We start from the raw sequence: 24069 nt of genomic DNA, 5'->3' as shown, positions 1-24069 counted from the left end.
TAAACTGTTCTAAATTGCTGTTTCTAGGTTATCTGAACCTAGAGCTAGGTTGTCTGAACCTAGAGGCGACTGTGAGAGCCTACCCATTGGACCATAGTCCCATATAAACTAGACTAAGCTGATTTACTAATTCAGATGCTTCTAATGCATTCAACTGTGCTCATAAAAATGCCTAAGTTGCATTCTTGTCTAAGCTGGTTATTTAATCGAATACCTAGTGTGCTTTAACTCCCCTCTCTATTAGGGAGACTACCTTTAGGCACCCAACAACATCTAAACTTCCAACTGAAGGAGAAAAGACGTGTCCGACCCATCTAAAGGTACTCACTAAATCCCTAGACCCGCGAGGAAGGTTAAATACACCCTATGTGTCGAAAACATACGCATATAACTAAACTAATGCACAGAAAATCAAACGGTAGCTATTATACTGCAGGTGAGGGGTTTCTTACCTCTTGTTCGTAATTTTTTACGATTCTATTCGCTAGAATTCCGGTGGAGATGACCTTCTCGACGATCCGCTCACGTCTTTGCGTTCCTCTCGCGGAGAAGAACCTCTTTCGTGTTGAAATCGTCGCCGGAAAGTGTCCTTGGGGCCCTAGAGAAAGAACCCTAGGTCTTCCTTGGTGTGGCGCCGAAAGAAGGAGGAGGAAACGGGAGAGGTGGCGTGAGAGGGTTTCGGTGGAGAAGGATGTGCCGAACCAAAATAAAATAAACCAAACCCTCTTTAAGTTTCCTATTTATATGAAGTGGATTATTGAACCCAACTCCAATATAAATATAATTGGTTCCTCATTCTTTCAGCACGGCCCTGCTGGGTTCACCGGTTACTAAGGCTAACTAAAGGTTTAGCGGACCCGAGAGGTCCCGGGTTCGATTCCCGCCTAAGCTATTTTGCGGTTCTAATTATTTTTGTTGTTTCCGCTACTCGGAAAAATTCCGGAAAAATATCTACAAATTCCAGAAAAATCATAGAATAATTCTAATGCAAATTCGAGAATTTTCGGGCGTTACATAATCAAAGCACTTAGACTTGTGGTGCGTCAAGTAAATGTATCCTTATCTCAAATAGTCGTCTATAAAAGAGACGAAATATTCGAAACAACCTCTTGCTTGGATAGTCTAAGGTGTTCACAAATCAGAATGAACCAATTCCATCATATTTTTAGTTCTATACTCCTTAGACTTAAAAACTTCTTGGCTATTTTTCTTTCCAAGTAAGACTCGCAGGTTCGAAAGATTTCCACTACCAATGAACCCAAGAGTTCATTGGTTATTATCCTTTGAATTCTACTCAAGTTAATATAATCTAGCCTTAGATGTCAAAAATATGATTGGTTCATCTCCGAAGGTTACTTTCTCTTATTTAGAAGATGTGTTATTAATTTCCATTTATTGCATCGTGAGAGTTATTATAAATTGTCAACCAACGTACCCCTTAGACTTAAAAACTTCTTGGTTATTTTTCTTTCCAAGTAAGACTCGCAGGTTGGAAAGATTTCCACTACCAATGAACCCAAGAGTTCATTGGTTATTATCCTTTGAATTCTACTCAAGTTAATATAACCTAGCCTTAGATGTCAAAAATATGATTGGTTCATCTCCGAATGTTACTTTCTCTTATTTAGAAGATGTGTTATTAATTTCCATTTATTGCATCGTGAGAGTTATTATAAATTGTCAACCAATGTACCAGAACAGATAACTTTCCTATTTTTCTTGATAACAAGTTTGTTACCAATATAGACAGAATATCTATTCTTTAATAGTTTAGAAACCGTAATTAGGTTCATTCTAAACTTAGTACGTAAAAATAATTTCTGAAAATTCATATTATATTCCTGTTAGAGAATAAACATCTTCCACTACAACAGCTGTTACTTTTGTAGTAGTACCCATGTAGTCGGAGTTTTTCTTTTCATATAGTTGTCGGGTTTCCTGGAACCCTGCAATGAATTGCAGACATGATTAATGACATTTGTATCTACACCAAGTTTTGGTAGATAACACCACTAAACATGTTTCAACTAATGAATTAAATACACCTATATTGTTCTTAGTTCTAAAAAGACAGTCTACCTTAATGTCCAAGTTCTATTTCCAATCAATATAATTGAGACTACTAAGTCTTTTCTATAGTATAACAACTAGGGGATTAACTAACATTTGAAAACCTAAGAATCACAAAAATATTTGGTCAAGATCAACTCCTTAAAATTCCCTGTGAATTTTGTATACCACTGATCCGGTGGTAAGAGCGGGCCCCCCCTCTTGCAATGTCAACGCCAAGTGGAAGTCATCGGAGTAGCCGCCCATCCGGGAGGAGTGTGGTCCGACCGGACGGACGACCATAGACGGCCGGTCCGACCGGATTGCCGGCCGGGCCGATGGAATCGGATGCCCGGATGGGTCTGGCCGGCTCGCACTTATGGTTGGAAGGCACCCTGTCAAATCGGGGTTCCGACGCTCAGTTAAAAAGGTCATGGACCGAGCTGACCTTTTGACCGACCACAGTCATAAAGCACCCCTGTTTATTAGTCTCCACAAAGCACAAGTAAACCACTGCGGATGTCCGGTCGGATGTTGAGGGAGATGTCCACTCGGACGACAAGTTTGGAACAAGGGAAAAGACCCGAGGATTTCTTCTCTGACAACCGGTAGGTTTCACGTGTGTGTCATGCTCCAAATCTTGTGACAGGGGATTCTGCTGTCCCATCGAGGGCATGCTCTGACTATAGCGATATGGGTCAGGTAAGCTTTCTGACAGCCACATACCTGGGAAAGGACAGAGGACACGTATGCACCTAGGTACGCGTGCCCAAACCCTTCACAAGCTCTATATAAAGAACCTCAGGTTTCGCCGGGGAGGTATGTAGATGGAGAGACTTTGGAAGCCACTTTGTTCATCGTAGCTTATCTGACTTGAGCGTCGGAGGGTCGCCGCCGGGAACCCCTTCCCGGCTCGACTTCTGTGCAGGTTAGCCGGAGCATCGCGCCACCAGTGGGAGATCTACATCAGCGAGCCGAAGAGCGCCACATGCCCAGCGTCTGTTGACTTCTGGTTCGGACAGGATCAATTTGGCGCCGTCTGTGGGAACGCTCCTGCATCCGACTGGAAACAATGGATGAGGCTGGACGACAACACACGGTGGCGCTTTCGACGGAAGAACTCGAAGCTCTGGTCGAGATAAGGGCCGCCAAACTTGTGGAACAAAAACAGAAAGCAGCAGCCGAGCGGCCTGAGCAACAAGCAACATCTGCGTCAGGTGGCCGAGCGGAAGCACCTCCAGCCACCGTCGCATTCCATCGAGCTTTGTTTCGCACCCCTGAAGCAGTACCAGCTCGAAGAGATAGGGCGGGATGACAGAAAAGGAAAGCTCCCGCGGACTCATCTCCCGAGCGGATCAATCGCCAATTTTCGGAGGCTATTCTACGAGACCCTCTTCTCAAGCACTACGTGTCTGGCGATCGGCGAGTACAACGGAACAACGGACCGGATGATCATCAGGGTAAGTTCGATAACACAGCCACGCTCCATCGAGATCTGATTGAGTAAAGTGCCGAGTCTTTCTTACCACTCTCTGGGATCGGCTCAACGGTGGTTTCGGAGGTTGCTGGACGGATCCATCACTAGCTTCAAGGACTTCCGAGCGGCCTCCACCACTTCGCCAGCATCGGCGTTATCGGAAGACAAGTGTCGACTTGTTTGCCATCAAGCAAGGCGAGAGAATCGCCGAGCTTACATCCGGTGATTCAACCAAGTGGCGATGGATATCCCAACGGCCACATCGGAGGCGATGATGAATGCCTTCACACAAGGCCTTGTGGATGGGGACTTCTTAGGTCGCTCGTCAGCCGCCGAGATTATGATCACATCTTTGCGCAGACAGCGAATACATAAACGTGGAAGAAGCGCAAGCCGCTCGGAAAAACTCCAACGGCGTGCACTGTTCATCGGCGGAAACGACCCGCTCGTGACCACCCGGAGGACCGAGGACGAAGCAATTCGATCCCCACATCGCACGTACAAGAAGTGGGCGCCGCTCCAAGCCAAAGAAGAGGTGGACCCCTATGTTACGCTCCTTCCACCAGACGGATACGCACAACACGGTTGTAAAGTCTTCCTTATTGGCGATCCGTTCGAGAAAGAAGCGAGCAGCGGTCTCCATCGACGGGGAGACAAAGGACCCGTAGGCCCAGGCCAAGACGCCGCAGAACACCCCCACCACCACTATACTGGGCACCGACTCCGACTCGAGTTCAACAAGAGCCCCTGACAAGGCAAAAGAGAATCGCAATAATGCCACCTGGGACAATATCAGCATGATAGCCAAGGGACCCACCGATTGAGACTTCAACTAAACAAGAAAATCACATGCTTGCCGATTGAAAATCCACGCGATCGGCTATAGTACAGAGTAAGTAGCCGGGCCTGAAATCAACTTCGGGCCTAAAGATTTGGAGAGGTGGAAATACCCCATGATGATGTTTAATAATTAAAGTTGTTATAGACAATTATAACATTTACTATACTTTTGTTGACACCGGCAGCTCAGTCAAAATCATCTTCAAATAAGCATTTGAGTAGCTGGAAATAGACCCGAGCGAACTTCAACCCATGGTGACTCCTTTGTATAGGTTCATAGGCAATGAGGTCCAGCCGCTCGGCCAAATAAAGTTAGTCATATCCTTAGGGGAGAAGCCCCTAATGAGGATACGTTGATCGACCTTCATAGTCGTAGACGCACCAACCTACAATGTCATTTTGGGTCAACGGACCCTAAATGAATTTCGGGCAGTAGTCTCAGCCTTCTACCATAAAATAAAATTCTCCGTAGATGATAAAGTCGGGGAAGTCAAAGGAGATCAACCAGTGGCACGCAAGTGCCATGTTGATATAATGAAAACTGAAGCCAGTTCGCTCGGAAGATGCAATGGATGGAAGTTAACACCATCTGGGAAGCACCACCTGCCCTAGTCTATAAAAAGAAGGAAGAGGTATAAATTCAACCAAGCCGACTAGAAGCCACTAACCAAGTAGCTGTTGACCTACCTCTGGGACTTAAAGAAGAGCTTGTTGCATGTTTAACGCGTAACAATGATGTTTTCACTTGGGAACCCAAGGAGATCACAAGCGTCTCTCCCACGGTCATGGAGCATGTACTTCATGTCTTCCCTGAAGCCCGGTCGGTCAAGCAGAGAAAGAGAGATTTTGGGGCAGACCAGAATAAGATCATCCATACAGAAGTAGACAAGCTATTGGAGGTCGGCTACATCCGAGAAGTGCAGTTCCGGAGCTGGTTAGCCAACGTGGTCCTGGTGTCCAAGGCGGAAAACAAATGGAGGATCTGCATCGACTTTCGGGACCTCAACAAAGCATGCCCCAAGGATTACTACCCCTGGCTGAGAATTGACCAAATAGTAGATTCAACTTCTGGCTGTCAGTTAATTTGCATGTTGGACGCTTATCAGGGATACCATTAAGTACCGCTCACCAAGGACGACCAGGACAAGCTTAGTTGTACAACCATTGAAGGCACTTACTGTTATAATGTTATCTCGCCACTACACTGCACCGGTGACCTGATGAGGACAGATATCAACCTGTGCACCGATATGGAAGAAACCTGCCAGACTTTAAGGCAATACGAACTAAAGCTCAACCCCAATAAATGTTTGTTCGGAACAAAAAGCGGGTGGTTCCTGGATATATTGTGACCGAATGAGGGATAGAAGCTAACCCGAGCAAAGTGCAAGCCCTCCAAGACATGGCTCCCTCGCACAATCTGAAGGAGGCGCAATGACCAACCTGTCGGATCACAGCCTTGTCTCGCTTCATCTCCCAATCGGTCGATCGAAATTTGCCTTTTTTCAAGATTCTCCATCGAGCGACCAAATTTTAGTGGGATGATGACTGCGACAAAGCTTTTGAAGAGTTAAAAAATTATTTGTTCGCCCTACCTATACTTACCAAGCATGCAAACCTTTGTAGATGTATTTGTCATCCAATGAGCACGTAGTCAAGTTAGTGTTGGTGAGGCAAGAGGCGTGTATTTTCTAAGCCACATTTTGAAAGATGTGAATCTCGTTACACCGGTCGAGAAGTTGGCCTTTGCTTTGGTTCTAGCCGCTCGGCGCCGTCGTATATTTCTTGGCTCACACCATCATCGTCCGGACGAACAGTCCACTAAGAAGAGTGTTGTTGAATCCGAAGCGCCGGACGACTCATCAAGTGGACGACTGAACTAAGTGAATTTGACATCCAATATCAGCCCCGCTCGGCGATCAAAGCGCAATCCTTGGCGATTTTGTGACCGAAGTGCAGGCCGAGCCGGAAGCTCTGTGGAGAATATATGTGGATGGGTCTTCCACTCGGCTCGGAAGTGGGATCGGAATATTGCTACTCTCACCTCAAGAAGAAAAGATGCACCTATCCGTCCGACTAGATTACAAAGCCACCAACAATGAAGCAGAGTATGAGGCCCTCATAGCCGGATTGCAGGCAGCACGGCATGTAGGAGCCGGTCGGGTGACACTCTATTCGGATTCACAGTTGGCCGCTCAGCAACTTTCTGGCACCTTTGAAATCAACAGCGTCCGGCTTAAGCTCTACGCTGAAGCCTTTGAAAAACTCAAAGCTACTTTCCGAGAGGTCCTTATTCGAAAGATTCCCCGAACGGAGAACCAGGTAGCCGATGACTTGGCCAAGCTAGCAAGTTCTATAGTGTCGGTCACCATTCAGCAACCAATTGAAAAAGTATTGCTGGTAGCGCACGTCGACCGGATGGAAAGCCTCACGTTTCCAAGCGACTGGAGGACACCCATCATAGAGTTCCTCCGCTCGGGAGCCACACCGGCCGATCGGGATGAAGCCCAGCTGCTCAGGAGGAGGGCCGGTCGGTTCACACTCATCGGTGATCAGCTCTACAAAAAGGCTTTCTCACGTCCACTATTGAAGTGCGTGAGCTCGGAAGACTCGGCTTACATTCTCAAAGAAGTACATCAAGGATCGTGTGGAGGACATTCGGCGGACGATCACTAGCCAAGAAGATTCGCTGGCGGGATACTTTTGGCCGACCTTACAAATGGAGCCGCCGGACCGTCTCTATGTGCCTTTCATGCCGGAAGTATCACAACTTCTCTCACCGACCGGCGGAGGTGATGAAAGCATCAACCGTTTCATGTCCGTTCGATCAATGGGGAATGGATATTGTGGGTCCCTTTCCAATGGCGACCGGCAGAGGAAATTTTTTGGTGGCGGTCGATTATTTCTCCAAATGGGTAGAAGCCGAGCCACTAGCCAGGATCACCGAACGGATGGTCAAAAAATTCATATGGCAACACATCATCTATGGGTTCGGTATCCCTCGCCGATTGGTTTCCGGCAATGGGCGGCAATTCACAGGGAAGGTCTTGGAAGATTGGTGCAAAAGCTACGGCGTGATCGAGCAACACTTCACGTCCGTGGCGTCACTCACCAAGGCCAAGCGTCACTCACCGGGAATTCCAGCACCTAGCTTCACTCACTAAGGTCCGGATTCTCTCACCGGGTTTAAGGCCCCGGCCAACTCCCTTACATTGTAAGGCAGGCGTTACACCTTTTCATAGCTAAATTTGACATTCTTACATGTTATATACTGCTCAGTTCAGAAATCTATTCTAAACTTGTTTCAATTGATAGAACATGACTTGGAGCCAAGCAGAGCTGGAAGGGAGTCTAGAGCTTCTAGCAAAACTAGGTCGTGTGGCCCTGACCGATCATGTCGCCTTGCCTGAGAAGGAACATGATGTGGTCGTGTGGTGATGACCGGCCGTGTGGCCTTGCCAAATCCAAAATCATTGGCTCGAGCGTATTATCTTGAGGATGAGGACGGTCGGCAGCTAGATAGGCCGTGGAGCGCGAACCACCTCCAGCCTTACCGGGCAGGGTGAAAGGTGTGCCTATGTAAATCATCCTGTGTACATTTTTCGACTGAATACTTGAAATGCAGAAATGAAAAGTCAAAAGAACGAATATAAGGCATCGTCATCAAGTAACGAAGACCCCTCGCCGTTCGGCCGGAGGTAAAAGGGTCGAATCAAGCGTGCGAGTATCGAAGGCCCCGTACCGTCTGGACGGAGGGAAATTATCCGAGCCAAAGTACTCGATGAAGCAGATCCTGAGCCGTTCGGCTAAGCGTACGTTCTCCAAGTCGGGTGAAAGGTGCGCTAAATATAAGTTTATATACTTTTTGGTCGCCTATGTACTTGCGATGCAGGAAGTAGAAAGATGAAAGCACTTTGAGTATTCTCTGCGGAAAGGAAAGCCAAGGTCGCTCGACCTGGCAAGGAGTTAGCCTTCAAGGCCGTCTAGCCCAGACGTTAAACCGTAGAGCCATGCCGTCCGGCTAAATATCGGCGAGCACCGTCGTTAAAGATCGAGGCAGGCGTCTATAAATAATCCGAGCGGACCGGCGAGCTCCGTCGTTAAAGATCGAGAGCCGCTTCGGCTATAAATATCCGGCGAGCTCCGTCGTTAAAGATCGAGGCAGGGCGTCTATAAATAATCGGCGGACGAACCGAGCTCCGTCGTTAAAGATCGAGAGCCGCGCCTATAAATATCCGCGCCGACGAGCTCCGTCGTTAAAGATCGAGGGACGCGCCGTCATAAATAATGCGAGCGGACGAACCGGCGAGCTCCGTCGTTAAAGATCGAGAGCCGCGCCGTCCGGCTATAAATATCCGCGCCGACGAGCTCCGTCGTTAAAGATCGAGAGACGAACCGGCGTCTATAAATAATCCGAGCGGACGAACCGACGAGCTCTGTCGTTAAAGATCGAGAGCCGCGCCGTCCGTCCGGCTATAAATATCCATGCCGTCGAGCTCCGACGTTAAATATCGAGAGACCGACGCTAAGTTCCGCTCAGGCTCAAGGTATATAGGTTCTGATCGGCTTATGACGAGCGATTCTTACAACACAGAATGATATGCGGCCGAATGGAAGGGCTGGGGAAAACACTTGCAAGAATGCACCTCGGATGCTAAAGGTGTGATAGCAGACGAGCGGACAGCACAAGTATTAGCAAGGGGGCAGTGCAAAAAGATAGAGTACACGAAAGGAAAGCATTTCATTAAAATTAAAACCTTAGGCCGAGTGGCCTAAGTACAAAAAGGTTCATGTTCGTCCGAACGGCGATATTACAAGAATTACTCGATGTAGTCGTAGAGGTCCCTCGGAATGTTGTTAAGGAGCTCCACCTGATCGCCGGCCGGAATATTGGTGGAATCCGGAAGAAGGCCCTTCGACTTCAGGTAGGTCATAGTGGCCTTAATGGCCAAGTCGAAAGCCGAGTACATCCGCTCGCAAATTTTCTCCGAGAACTCGGGCGATCGGATGTGGCTTTGTCGGAGAGCGGCGACTCGGCTCGGCTCAGCATCCTGGTATTCTTTGAAGGTCGCCTGGGAGCTTGTGAGGGCCTCATTCAGACTTTCAATCTTCTCCGCATCGGCCGAGCGGCCTGCCTTCTCCCGGTCGAGCTGCTCCGTCAGCTCCTTTATCTTCAACTCCAGGCCCCGGGCCTCCACGTTTTTCTTCTCCAGATCGGAGATGGCTGTGTTCTTCCGAGTGGTGGCCAGAGTTATCTTTGTGTCAAGCGACTTGACTTGTCGCTCGGACTCGGCTAGGGCGTGGGCCTGGTCAGCTGTTTTCTTCTGCTCAGCAGCCAGCAGAGTTTGAGCTTTCTTTAGTTCTTTTTGCAGCTCGGAGTAGGAAGGGCCTTGGGAGCCGCTCGGACCGCCCGCCGCCCGCCGCCCGCAGTTGCCTTATCTCCTCGTCCGCCATAGCCAGGCGGCTGGCAACTGCTATCTCTTCCACCAATCTCTGAAGCAAGGCGCAGTTGTTAAAAGCCGAGCGGAAATATTCAGGCAAAACTTCAAAAAACAACAAACTTACCCCCGTAGCCGCTTGCATGTGACTGTTGGCTAGGTTCTGGAGGGATCGGTGCTACCGCGCCCGAGCGTCGGCCCACATCTCGGCAAGGGCTTCTGGTAGCAACTCTTCAGTTGGAAGATGAAGAGTAACTCGTATCGTGCGGCCGTGACCAGGGATAGCCCGACCGGGATCAGAAGCTGGCGCAGAAAATCGCGAATGGATGGTCGAGTATTGGACTGAACGGCGAGCAGGGGGGAGAGTGTCGACCGGAGTGACCTCGACCGGAGTAGTCAGTTCGTCCCAGTCATAAGGCGTCCGGTCGGACGAGATGGTCTCGAGCACAGGCGCCTTGCCTTTAGCAGCCACGGCGGCCCGGTCGGAGGGTTGGACCGCGGAGGTAGCCGAGCGCAGCGGAGTCTCCACCCGGCGCCTCTTTTGCAGTGGCTGTTCCTCCTCCCGAACGGACCCTTCCTCTGGGGCCGTTGGTTCCCTGGAGGGGGTAGCTCCGCTGGCTACCTGCTGTTGAGAGGCCGGAGCGGCCGATTCAGCCTGGGTGCCGCTCTCTCCTTCGTGAGAACCGACCGGCTGAATACCCAGCGCCTCCATTTCCTTTGCCGCGGCGGCCTCCAGCGCCGCTGCCTTTCTCTTCAAAACGCCGGCCATCACCGAGTCCATGACGATGTCAGCTGCATGAAAAGAAGAAGAAATCAGTTAGCAATTAAAGCAAGCGCCCAAGCAAAATTCTTACCGAAGCCGGTCGGAAGTGGGGTCCGTATAGGACTCAGCCCAAAAATGTACATCACTCCCTCGTGAAGAAGTTTGTTGATGTCAAGCCGCAGACCGGCTAGTACATTTGCGGCGTGAAGATAATCCGGTCGGGTCTTGAATTTCTTCAACTCGGGAGTAGGAGGTAGACTGACCTGCCACTGGGTCGGAAAGTTGGGTTGACCGGGCATGCGAATGTAGAAATAATAGTCCTTCCAATGTTTATTGGAAGTGGGTAGTTTATTGAAGAAGACCAGACCGGGCCGAGCTTGGAACATAAAGGTGCCCGGCTCGGCTTGCTTAGGGTAATAGAAATAAAAGAAGACCTCCGGTCGGAGGGGAATGTTGTGAATCTTAAACAAAACGACAACGCCGCAAAGGAGACGGAAGGTATTTGGTACTAAACTTCCGAGCGGCACGCCAAAATAATTACAGACGTCTGCTATAAAGGGATGCACGGGGAACTGCAGACCGGCGGTGAATTGGTCGCGAAAGACACAGAAACCACTGCGCGGCGGTCTGTGTGGCTGAGCGGCGGGACCAGCTAGACGAACTTCGATATCCTCGGGGATTTCGAAATTGTCAGCCAGAATATCAAAATCCCGTTGTTCGAAACGGGATCGCATGGTAGTATACCATGGGCCTAAGGATTGTTCTTCGGGATGAGAGGAACTGGCCATGACCCGGATAGGAGAAATTAAAAAAGGAAGTTCCAAAGACGAAGAAAGGGAATTTCAAAGACTGGAGCTAGGGGAAGAAAGGCGAATTAGATACCGGAAAGGAAGGAGGAAAGACCTAAAACCTTACTGAGGGGAGATGGATCGGGGAAAGGCGTCGGAGAGCGTCAGGGGGCAGCAACAAGATCGCCGGAGCTCCAAAGCGCAGAGAGCAGCAGTAGAGGTAATGGGGGCGTGTGAAGGTGAGAAGGAAACGAAGAGTTTTTAGGGTGAGGGTCGGGCGGCCTCCACCGTCGGATCCAGGTCACGGGAATCAAAGCATACATCTAGCCGTTTATTTCGAATTGCTTCGATCACATCAAAATATCATGCAACCGCCTCCGTACTCTGGTGGCATTGCTCCACGTGGCAGTCAATCATTCAGAGCATTTAATGAAGGTATGATCGACCTTGATGTCGAAGATTGGCGCAGAACGCGAGGAGATCCGGTGAAGGCCATCGTTGATTCATTCAAGGATATTTCCGCGGCTGACCGAGCGGAGAGTATTAGCATGGAGGAGCCGTTCGGCTAGACTCACAGTCCAGTCAGTCGGACTATTTGCCTCCTTCGACTAGACTTGAAGGGGAGGCAAGTGATCCGGTGGTAAGAGCGGGTCCCCCCCTCTTGCAATGTCAACGCCAAGTGGAAGTCACCGGAGTAGCCGCCCATCCGGGAGGAGTGTGGTCCGATCGGACGGACGACCATAGACGGCCGGTCCGACCGGATTGCCGGTCGGGCCGATGGAATCGGATGCCCGGATGGGTCTGGCCGGCTCGCACTTATGGTTGGAAGGCACCTTGTCAAATCGGGGTTCCGACGCTCAGTTAAAAAGGTCATGGACCGAGCTGACCTTTTGACCGACCACAGTCATAAAGCACCCCTGTTTATTAGTCTCCACAAAGCACAAGTAAACCACTGAGGATGTCCGGTCGGATGTTGAGGGAGATGTCCACTCGGACGACAAGTTTGGAACAAGGGAAAAGACCCGAGGATTTCTTCTCTGACAACCGGTAGGTTTCACGTGTGTGCCATGCTCCAAATCTTATGACAGGGGATTCTGCTGTCCCATCGAGGGCATGCTCTGACTATAGCGATATGGGTCAGGTAAGCTTTCTGACAGCCGCATACCTGGGAAAGGACAGAGGACACGTATGTACCTAGGTACGCGTGCCCAAACCCTTCACAAGCTCTATATAAAGAACCTCAGGTTTCGCCGGGGAGGTACGTAGATGGAAAGACTTTGGAAGCCACTTTGTTCATCGTAGCTTATCTGACTTGAGCGTCGGAGGGTCGCCGCCGGGAGCCCCTTCCCGGCTCGACTTCTGTGCAGGTTAGCCGGAGCATCGCGCCACCAGTGGGAGATCTACATCAGCGAGCCGAAGAGCGCCACATGCCCAGCGTCTGTTGACTTCTGGTTCGGACAGGATCAACCACGATAGTGTGGACATATACAAAATCAAAGAGGAGATTTTATACATTAATTTTATTATCTCGTCAACCTTACTTTATGACGAATAAAATTAATAGTTGGTTTGTGTTTGATCAAATATTTGGTCAAAACTTTGAATTTAAAATAATATTGATTCCTCAAATAATATTATTTAAATTCACCAACACCTCAAATATCGAGAATTATGCATGCCACGTTAATGTGGATGTATACAAATTCAACATTCGTAAGAGGAGGGTCTTACCCATTAATTATCTTGTCAACCTTGAATTTCCTCAAACACTATGAATTTTGTATGTCACGTTAGTGTGGACGTATACAAATTCAATTGTTTGTAAGAGGAGGTATTATCCTTTTTATATTGTCAACCTAACTTTATGACAAATAAAATTTCCTCAAACACCGTAAATTTTGTATGTCACGTTAGTGTGGACGTATACAAATTCAAACATTTGTAAAAGGGGGGGGGTTTTACCTAACTTTATGACAAATTAATAGTTGGTATTGCTTTGGTCCCGCAAAACAATAGCAGTGACTCCGTTGGGGAGAATACTATTGAATGCGTCTAAGTGTATACCATTATATGATACTTAGTCCATTAAATAGGATTATGTCCCTTCAGTTAGAGAAGATCACACGCTCCTAAATAATTTCCTATAACTATCTATAAAGGAAGTTTGATCTAGTGATCCGCAACAAACTCATCCGTTGTGGAGGGAGGCACTTAGAGCCAACACACAAGCTTGTTGCATTACTTACAAACCAGTAATGGAGACCATGAGATTTATTAAAATCCCTCTCTCACTTAGTTATTTAAAAATAATGATTTTAACCTATGCTAGCATACATCACATGCACATAAACATCACAGTAAATAAAAGCAATAAATTTAGAAATTAATATTCCAACTATTATGGCATTTTCCTTCACTGTCTTCAGTATGCTCCAACCCTAGCTGCTGCCATCTTTAGCCACCGCCATCGGGTCGAGATGTCGCATCGATCTTGCTTCTTATTCCGCTATGCCTCTGGTGCTTCAAAAGTACCATGCCTCGCAAGCATCCGATCCGTGACCAAAATAGAATTTTACATGTGTCGATCCTATATTCCACGAGGGAATGTACATGAAATCTAGATCGAAAATAAAATTCTAAAATCTTAGGGCTAATACAGCTCCCGCTGTATTAGTTACATACAATCATGCACACACACAATAATGCCCTTGACATGTTCAAGGGTCCAATCATACACAACATCTATAAGCCATAATAGTTGGAGCCTGCAACCAAAAAGTTAGCACATCCTACTATTATCCTGCCTAAATTATGTATGACATGTGCATAACCTATTTGAATTCTAAACACACAGAGGCAAACCTTAGCTCTGATACAAATTGTTGGTTAGTCCTAGGAAAACGTACTGGTTCCACTGTACAAAATTTTTTTGTACAAGTGTTGAATCTTTCCTTAAATAACCTATTGTCTTCTTTAGAAGTTAAATTAGAAAACGCAGACGGAACTTAACATCATTGATTTCAAATTTAACTTATCTATTCTTAATGGTTTATATTTGAATCGCAAGCGGAACTTAACACTATTGATTGAAATCCACCTATGTTATTAATTCCATTAAATATTAATTTTCAAAATTGGCTTTCAGGACTGCATGACGAGGCACATGACATTCTTGGATATGGGAGCAACCACCACCGCTTAGACAAAGTCTTTTAAGGAAAGCTAATATTTAATTTCCTTAAATAACTCTAGGTTAACCAAAAAGAACAATCGAATCACAAATTCGAAAACAAAGAAAACACAAACTCGAAAAACTAGATCTAATGCCTCTTGTGTTTGGAATTCATACAAACAAAAATAAACTAACATGATGCGGAAAATAAATACTAGTAATACCTTTCTTTGTGAACTTTAATGACATCTTGATCTTCTACCGTATTCTTCTTCTAACCTCGGACGTTGTGTGGGCAACGATCTTCCAAGATGAGAATCACCAAGCACCTTCTTCTTCCTTCTAGGATTCGGCCACCAAGAGTCATTCTTGATGGATAGGTTCGGCCACCACCAATGCTCCAAGGGATGCTAGAGACTAGGCTTCCTTTCTCTCCTTCTCCTTGCTTGATCCGGCTACCAAAACAACTCCACCAATGAAGAGGTTTCGGCCATAAGAAAGGGAAGAGCGAAAGAGGAGGGGTCGGCCACACCCAAGGAGAAAAAGAGAGGAGAAAAATAGAATAGAGGTTATCACTCATGAAGGCATCTCTACCCCCTCTTTTATATTCCTTGGTCTTGGCAAATAAGGAAATTTTAATAAAAACTTCCTTAATTCCTTTGCCATGAAAAAGAAAATTTAATTGATTTAAAATCAATTTCCTTTTCTCAAACCATATAGCCGGCCACTATTCTAATCCCAATCAAGGAAAATTTAATTCACACAAGAATTAAAACTTCCTAATTTGTTTCCGGAAATTTATAAAAATTTCTCCAATAATTTTTTTTCCCTTCATGTTGATTTGTAAAAAGGAAATTTTATAAATTAAAATATTTCTTTTAAACATGTGGATGATTTCTAAAAAGGAAAGTTATCTCTAAAAATTAAAATCTCCTTTTCATCTACAAATAAGGAAAGATATCAAATCTTTTCTTAATCTTTGGTAGAAACTAATAAAAGAGAATATTTAATTTTTAAATTCTCTTTTAAATCATGAACATGGTTAAAAAAGGAAATTTTTCTCAAAATTAAAATCTACCGTTCTACAAATAAGGAAAGATTTCAAATCTTTTGTAGAAAACTCTAAAAGGAAAGATTTAAATTTTAAACTCTCTTTTAGAACCACGGAATCCACACAAGGAAAATTTTAAAAAAAATAAAATTACTTTTTATTTTAATAGGGCCGGCCACCTAAGCTTGGGTTCAAGCTAGGGTCGGTCACCTCATGAACCCATGAACCATGCCTTTGGTCGGCCCTAGCTTGGACTCCAAGCTAGCTTGGACTCCAAGCTAGCTTGGCCGGCCCCTATAGGATGGGTAAGAAGGTGGATATAGGTGGGTATAGTACTCTATAATTAAGAGGCTACGATAGGGACCGAGAGGAGGAATTGGTTTTGGTCTCCCGATGAAATTAAATATCCCGTGTTCGCCCCGAACACATAACTTAATTTCATCAATAATAATTCATTCCACTAAAGAACTATTATCGAACTACCGCACCAATCCCAAATTACATTTTGGGCTCCTTCTTATTATGAGTGTGTTAGTCTCCCTATGTTTAAGATATCGAATGTCCACTAATTAAATGAGTTACTGACAACTCACTTAATTAATATCTTAGTCCAAGAGTAGTACCACTCAACCTTATCGTCATGTCGGACTAAATCCACCTACAGGGTTTAACATGACAATCGTTATGAGCTCCTCTTGGGGTCATTCTCAACCTAGATGACTAGGACACAGTTTCCTTCTATAATTAACAACACACACTATAAGTAATATCATTTTCCAACTTATCGGGTTTATTGATTTATCGAGGTAAATCTCACCCATTGATAAGTCAAAGAATAAATAATAAATATACGTGTTTTTTATTATATTAGAATTAAGAGCACACACTTCCATAATAACTAAGGTATAGTTCTTTTATAAAGTCAGTACAAAAAGAACTTACCTAAAATGACCCTACTCAATACACTTGGAGTGTATCAGTGTAATTTATTAGTTAAGATAAACTAATACTTAATTACACTACGACTACTTCAACGGTTTGTTCCTTTCCATTTTAGTCGCGAGCAACTATTTATAATTTATAAAGAACCGACAACATGATCTTCTGTGTGTGACACCACATACCATGTTATCTACTATATAAATTAATTGAACAAATTACATTTAACAAATAAATTCCGTCTGGCCGTTGCTCTAGAGGTAGGCTATTAAGGTGAAAGTCTGCTGGATATCATAGCCTTCACACCACTCCCTGAGTCTTCGACCCCCAAATTGCCTCTCGTTATCCGAGACGAGCCGGTGGGGGATGCCGAATCGACACAAGATGTTTTGCTTGATGAATTTGATGGTCATTTACTCACTTATCCTTGCTAGTGGCTCGGCCTCCATCCACTTTGAGAAGTAGTCCACCGCGACGAGCAGGAACCTCCGTTGATCGGTCGCTATAGGAAATAGTCTCACGATGTTCATGCCCCATTGGTCGAACGGGCAAGGCACCGTAGAAGTCTTTATCTCCTCGATGGGTCGGTGCGAGATGTTATGATACCTTTGGCAGGACAGACATATGGTTACTGTCTGAGCGAGATCCTCTTGGAGAGTTGGCCAAAAATATTCGGTCAGGAGAATCTTTCAAGCCCGCGAACGGTCGCTCGGATGACTCCCACAAGAACCTTGGTGCACTTCCTGCAGGATGTGCTCTGCGTCCGGTCCAACACACTTGAGTAGGGGTCTGGAGAAGATATTCTTATACAGTTGATATCCGACCAAGGTGAACCGTCCGACCCTCTTCTTTAATAGTCGTGCTGCCTCTCGGTCAACCAGCGTGCTACCTGATCGGAGGAATTCAATCAGCGACGTTCTCCAGTCGCTCAAGAAGACCACTCCCTCCATCTGGTCGATGTGCGCCACCAATGAGACATGTTCGATCGGCTGGCTGATCACGACTAGTGATAATGAACTAGCTAACTTAGCCAGTTCATCTGCTGTTTAATTGTCCGATCAGGGGATCTTCAGTATAGTGACCTCTTGAAATTTTGTTTTTAGCTTCTCGAAAGCTTCTGCATATAACTTGAGTCGGGAGCTGCTAATCTCGAACTTCCTTGATAGTTGTTGGGCTCTGACATGCCACGCTGCCTGTAAGCCGGCTATCAAGACTTCATACTCGGCTTCGTTGTTAGTGGTCTGATAATCCAACCGAACAGAAAGTTGCATCCGGTCTTCTCGTGGTGAAATGAGCAGAATGCCAATCTCGCTGCTTTGTCGAGTGGACGAACCATCGACATATATTCTCCAAGTTCCTGCCGGCTCAGCGCTCTGGACCTCTGTAACAAAATTAGCAAAGGTTTGACGCTTTGATCGCCGTTCGAGGTTAATATTGAATATCAAACTCGCTTAGTTCGGTTGTCCATTTGATTAGCCGCCCGGATGCCTCTGGGTTGAGAAGGACTCTTCCCAGGTACTGTTGGCCATAACGATGATCGGATGAGCGAGGAAGTACGGGCGGAGTCTCCGAGCAACAAACACCAAAGCATAACCTAATTTTTCCAAACCAGTGTAGCGGGATTCGACATCCTTCAATATATGGCTTAAAAAACACACAGGATGCTGTTCATAGCTGTTCTGCTTGACTAATGCGAGCCGACTGCATACTCGGTTGCGACAAATAGATCCAAAGCGGCTCCCCGGCGCTGGGCTTAGCTAACACAGGCAAGGAGTTAAGATACTCCTTGAGTTCTTCCAATGTCCGGTCGCACTCTGCGTCCCATTGAAATTTTGTCGCTCAGCGCAACACCTTGAAGAACGGTAGACTCTGGTCGGATGACTTGGATATGAATCTGGACAATGTTGTAATTCGCCTAGTCAGTCGTTAGGCCTCCTTTAAGCTGCATGGCGGAAGCATATCTTGCAGCATCTTTACCTTGCTCAGATTTACCTCGATACCCCCGTTCAATGACGATATATCCGAGGAAGCATCCACTCTTAGCGCCGAACAGGCACTTGCTCGGGTTTAGCTTCATCCCGTACGTCCTCAAGGTTCGGCATGTCTCTTTGATATCTGTACACATATCAACAGCTCAGACTGACTTTATTAATATGTCGTCGACGTATACCTCCAAGCTACGGCCGATCTGCTTCCGAAACACCTTATTCATGAGCCTTTGGTAGGTGACGCTGGCGTTCTTTAGTTCGAACGACATGACGTTATAGCAAAATGTTCCATCAGTCATGATGAATCTCATTTTTTCTTGATCTTCTTTGGCATGCAACACTTGGTGGTAGTCTTGATATGCATCGAGCATGCAGATAAACTCGCAGCCCATCGTAGAGTCCACCATCTGGTCTATCCGAGGCAGTGGATAGAAATCCTTCGGGCACACCTTATTCAAGTCGCGGAAGTCGATACACATCCTCCATTTGTTGCCTGACTTGGAGACCAGCACAACATTAGCAAGTCAACTCGGGAACTGGACTTCCCGGATGTGGTCGACCTCCGGTAATTTCTCTATTTCTGCTCGGATGATCAGGTTCTGCTCAACGCTGAAGTCCCTTTTCCTCTGCTTCACAGGCCGGGTGCCCGGTCGTATATGAAGCTCGTGTTAGGCGACGCTCGGCGAGATTTCGAGGAGCTCGTGGGTCGACCACGCGAACACGTCATGATTTCGCCTGAGGCAGGCGGACAGCTCCGCCTTTTTCTCGCTATCCAGATCGACGACAATGAAGGTTGTCCCATCCGATCGGTTCGAGTGAATCTGGACTTCTTCTTTTTCTTCATAAACCATCGCAAGGGGCTTCTCAATGATGGTGTTTACCTTCAGGCGCGGGTTTTTCCGAGCGGTCCTTGCTTCTGTTCTGACCATCTCGATGTAGCATCGCCGAACGGCCAATTGATCACCTTTGACTTCTCCCACCTTGTCGTCCACCGGAAACTTAATCTTCTAGCAGTAGGTAGACACCACTACTTGGAACTCGGTTAGGGTTGGTCAGCCTAATATAACGTTGTATGCGGACGGTGCGTCTACCACGATGAAGTTTGTGGCTCTTGTCCTCTTCAAGGGCTCATCGCCAAGTGAAATGGCTAGCTTGGTCTGACCGATCGGCAACACTTTGTTGCCTGTGAAACCGGAGAACAGGGTTGTCATCAGCAGCAGTTCGCTCCGGTCGATTTGCAATTGATCGAATGTCTTTTTGTATATGATGTTCACCGAGCTCTCTGTATCAACAAAAGTTTGATGGATTGTATAATTGGCAATTACCGCTCGGATGATCAATGCATCGTCGTGAGGGATCTCTATTCCCTTCAAGTCTTTGGGGCCGAAGCTGATTTCGGGTCCTTCAACCTTTTCCTTTATGCAGCCAACAGCATGTATCTCGAGTCGTCGAGCATGCGACTTCCTTGCTCAATTAGAATCTCCGCCGGTCGGTCCGTCTGCGATCATGCCTATCTCCCCCCGAGCGGCGTTACTCCAATTCTCTTCCTCACATGTTGACGGTTCGTTCCGCTCGGCGAAGCATCGGGCGGGACTTGGATTGTTCCCACGTTGAGGCCGACGGTGGCGTAGTTCGAGCGTTGTCCTTTCTCCCTCCCTTCAGACGGTTGATCGGCGCCTTTGTCGCCAATCAGCTGACGATGATCGACGACGATATCCTCGCGGGGCTGGCCTGCTAGCTGCCAGGTCATAGTAATCCCGGGTGTTGTGCGTCGCCAACTGGTGGAAAGAGCAAAACATCGGCGTCCACACCTTACCTTTTGCAGCCTTTGGACGAGCGGTCGTCACATGCTGCATGGCATGTGTCCTGGGCTCGTGTGGTAGGGCTCGTCCTGATCGGGGTCCCTTGGGAGGTTGATAGCTGTTCGGCTATCGCCGTTCAGATACTCCTACGGCTTCGGCATGCGTCTCCTTCTTTCTTACCGCCTAGGCTTCTTCCACATTAATGTATTCGTTAGCTTTCTTTTGTAGGCGGTCTCCGAATGAGCGATCGGAGGAACTCTCCTTCGGTGAGCCATTGGGTGAAGGCGTTCACCAACACGTCCGAGGAGACTATCGGGATGTCCATCACCACCTGATTGAAGTGCTGAATATAGGCCCTTAATGCTTCTCGGGGCCCCTGCTTTAGTGAGAATAGATTTATCCTCGTCTTCGGATAGCGACGACTGCTAGCAAAGTGATGCAGGAAGGCCGCTCGGAAGTCCTTGAAACTGTGGATCAAGTTACTCGGCAACTGCTTGAACCAGCGTTACGCCGATCAAGATAACGTGGTGAGGAATGCTCGGCATTTCGCCCCATCCGTGTACTGGTGAAGTGTGGCCGCGTTATCAAACTTGGCAAAGTGGTCATCGGGGTCGGTCGCTCCATTATATTCCCCGATCGTCGGTGGAGTGAAATGTTTCGGCAGAGGGTCATTTAGAATCTCCTCCGAAAACTATTGATTGACCCGCTCGGGTGAATTATCCTCTCTAGGTGCCTTCCTTTTCCTTGTATCTCGAGTGGGTGTCTCATCCGAGGAAGATCCCCGATCTCTATCTGCTCGGGCCCTCTCTTCTGTTGGAGTCCATAGTGGCGCTCGGTGTAAGGGGACCAGCGCATGAGGTGCTTCCCCATAGGTACTAATCGGCCTCTTGTTCGGGTCCCAAATGGAAAGCTATTTCGTTCAGTCCCCTCGCTCAGCCCGACGACCTGCCACGGAGGCTGCAGGCTCCTGCCTTTGTCGGTCGACCAGCGCCTGTTGTTGTTGTTGTTCCAATATCTTCGTTACTCGAGCCTGTATTAGTACGTCAAGATCCTCTTGCGTCAGCGTCACTGTTGTGAGTCATCCAGTGTCTTCCATCTTCTGTTCGGATGCAGGCTACGTTCCCACAAACGGCGCCAAAATGTTCATGTCTGAAGGTGTGAAGTTGAAAAGTCGGGGATGTGGCAGCCTCGCTAACTGGATGAAGACCTCGCTCCTATCTGCAAAACAAACCAAATCAGGGAAGGGATCCCTGGCATTGGTCCTCCGACGCTCAAGTTAGAAACAAAAGAAGAGGAATCGAAAATATTAGGGACAGAGATGAATCCTTGCTTTTCTTCATACCTAGCATACTCTTTTATACCTATTTTAGTGACCCTTCATATGCATCTGTTTAATAATATTAATTGCAGACAGAAGGTATATTTGTCTTGACTTCTCCGCATTCAATAATAGATGGAGTATTCTCTTTTGCTTTCTCTTCCCCTTATTAAGTATCCGTCTTTTCCTGTTTTATTATATCGGTTCATTTCACTGTCAACGACATACCTCGAGTCGGACAGGTGGCCTGCTTGACCCGCTCTCTTGCCGATCGGGCTGACCAGACGTTGTTTCATCCAGACGACCGACTGGATAGCGGTTCCTCCGATCGGCCTATATAGCCCCCTCTCGCTCGGGTGACGTGGTTGAGCCTCTGAGTCCTGATGTTGACCGTTTTGACTTTGACCTCCACCGTGGCCGTTGACCCGTGCCAGATGGGCTCCTTACCACTGCATCAGAGCTTATGAGTAGGGTTCGTATCATTTTGATTCTCACACAAACACAATGTTTATCAAGTTGATTCTCTTTAGTATGTCTACGTTGTTTATGTAAGGTACTAATCTTTTCATTGGTAATGAAATTGCTTCTCCAAATCAATCTTGTTACTACTCGTACACGCATTCTGGCTTTGGAAGAGTTTGTTTCATTTAATTCTTAAGATGATACACTATCCTAGGGATGCAAAAAAGTAAATCTTTGGCCATGGAGGGCCTTTACGGTTTGCAGCTTCTCTCAAATCTTGACAAAGACAAAGATCCGATGGCTGGAATTATGGATTTGATGAAGGTGATCTATCCCTTATCCTACCTTCTTCCCTCTGAATTGTTTTAGTTTGGAACTTGGAAAGTTATTTTGTTCTGTACTGTATCCTCAGAACATGTAGGAGGAAGGCGACGATGAGATGAAGCGAACGATTGCTAAAGCTTGGTCGGATGCGAGATCTAGGAAAACGGCTGCTGATCCATTGAAAAATTACCCACGACATCATTTGCCATAATGATGATGGTTTTATCTTTATACTTTACTCCATTACCCTCCAATGGATTGTGAGTACGCCATGTGTTTATAATCGTATTATCGTATAAAATCGTGGGTTAACCTATTAATTTATCTTTCCTTTCGAGCAAACGCATCTTGTGGATGCATAAAAGATGAAACACCCAACAGCTAGCTAGCTAGCTAGCTAGCTAGCTTTATAATGTGGCAGTCATATCCTTCTTTGTCGTGCCATCTTCCACTTCCAAAAGACTGATTATCCTTCAGAGGGGACGTTTGAGTTTGACAAACAAGTACCGTGAGAATTCCAACTGCCCACCAATGGGATTCCGCGGATGGCATCCTTGTCTGTGGCCCGGCTCCGCCCCCACAAGGGCGACAGCTACCGGATTCTTTAACCCACACGCTTCGGCGAGCGACCACTACCTGATGAGAAGTAGTCGAAATCATTAAGCAACAGCCACAGGGACGGACGTGGCGTGTCTTCGATTAATTTACAGTCGCAGAGTTGTCGTTGTCTGTCACGAGCGGCGCCGGCGCCGCCGTGAAAGGAAAGTGCAGGGCTTGAACGCCACTCTGTCGACGCTAATTGAGTAGTGGATTGCTCAGAACCAGTGTTTTTTTAAAGTAAAAAATAAAAAATAAAAAATTATCTTCTTCTTAAACATCTCATACAGTTCATCTCTTTAGATTATGCAAAGATAGATAAATTATAAATTTAATTTATAATTAAGCGTCAAATGACTAAAGATATATGTCCATTGAAAATTCATCTTTTATTCTATTATAAAAAAGTTATAAAATTGTCATCTTCTAATCAAGCGGATGGACTAAATTTCGAAACTGATGATCTTGGCACAACCCATCATGAATTTAATAGCTTGTTTGTGAGGGCCATGCAACTAAATAGTGAGACGAATTATGAGAAAACTCCTCATAAATCATGCATCAATAGTGTGTCGAAGAGAATTCAATATGGCAATGATCGAGATATATATTTACAGATGACTCGCCCAATTTGAGAGAGGATAGGATATATAGAGCTTTATTTTCATTCACATCGTAAAGTAATCATTGTCGTCGTGCATTCCTTTCCCTCTTCTCCCTTCTTTCCTTTTCTTTCATCTCCATTTTATTATTCTAAATACAAAGTTGAGTTTATTGCAAATTTAGGGTGTATTTGGTTCTTTCCTAGGAATAGAAATCGAAATAGGAATCATAGTATTGTGGAATGAGAATAGGAATGATCATGGATATCACTCTTAAAAGTAATGCTTGGTTAGTTGAATATTTTCTATCGGAATAAATCAAAATTTTTTTTTTATCGTTAAAGGAAAATAAGAGAAAAAATTAGATGTGAGAGAAAGTTGAATGTGAGAGAAAAATATGATGAGAGAGAAAGTGTGATGGGAAAGAATAAAGAGAGAGAAAGTATGATGAGAGAAAAT

At 46.3% G+C, this 24069-nt stretch overlaps 1 protein-coding gene across 1 annotated transcript in view; it reads left to right on the top strand.

The window, feature by feature from the left end:
- The window catches only part of LOC122003589 (calcyclin-binding protein-like), a 46881-nt gene extending 24116 nt beyond the window's left edge, over positions 1-22765 (top strand). Inside the window, exons 4-5 of the mRNA XM_042558682.1 lie at positions 22302-22411; positions 22500-22765. Of these exons, the coding sequence (XP_042414616.1) occupies positions 22302-22406 (105 nt within the window). The 3' untranslated portion in view covers positions 22407-22411; positions 22500-22765. The remainder of the gene's footprint in view (positions 1-22301; positions 22412-22499) is intronic.
- The last annotated feature ends 1304 nt before the right edge of the window (positions 22766-24069 follow it).

The sequence above is a fragment of the Zingiber officinale genome, chromosome 7B (genome assembly GCF_018446385.1).
Source record: "Zingiber officinale cultivar Zhangliang chromosome 7B, Zo_v1.1, whole genome shotgun sequence".
In the NCBI taxonomy this organism is placed as follows: Eukaryota; Viridiplantae; Streptophyta; class Magnoliopsida; order Zingiberales; family Zingiberaceae; genus Zingiber; species Zingiber officinale.
This window is presented reverse-complemented; position numbering and strand designations above follow the sequence as displayed.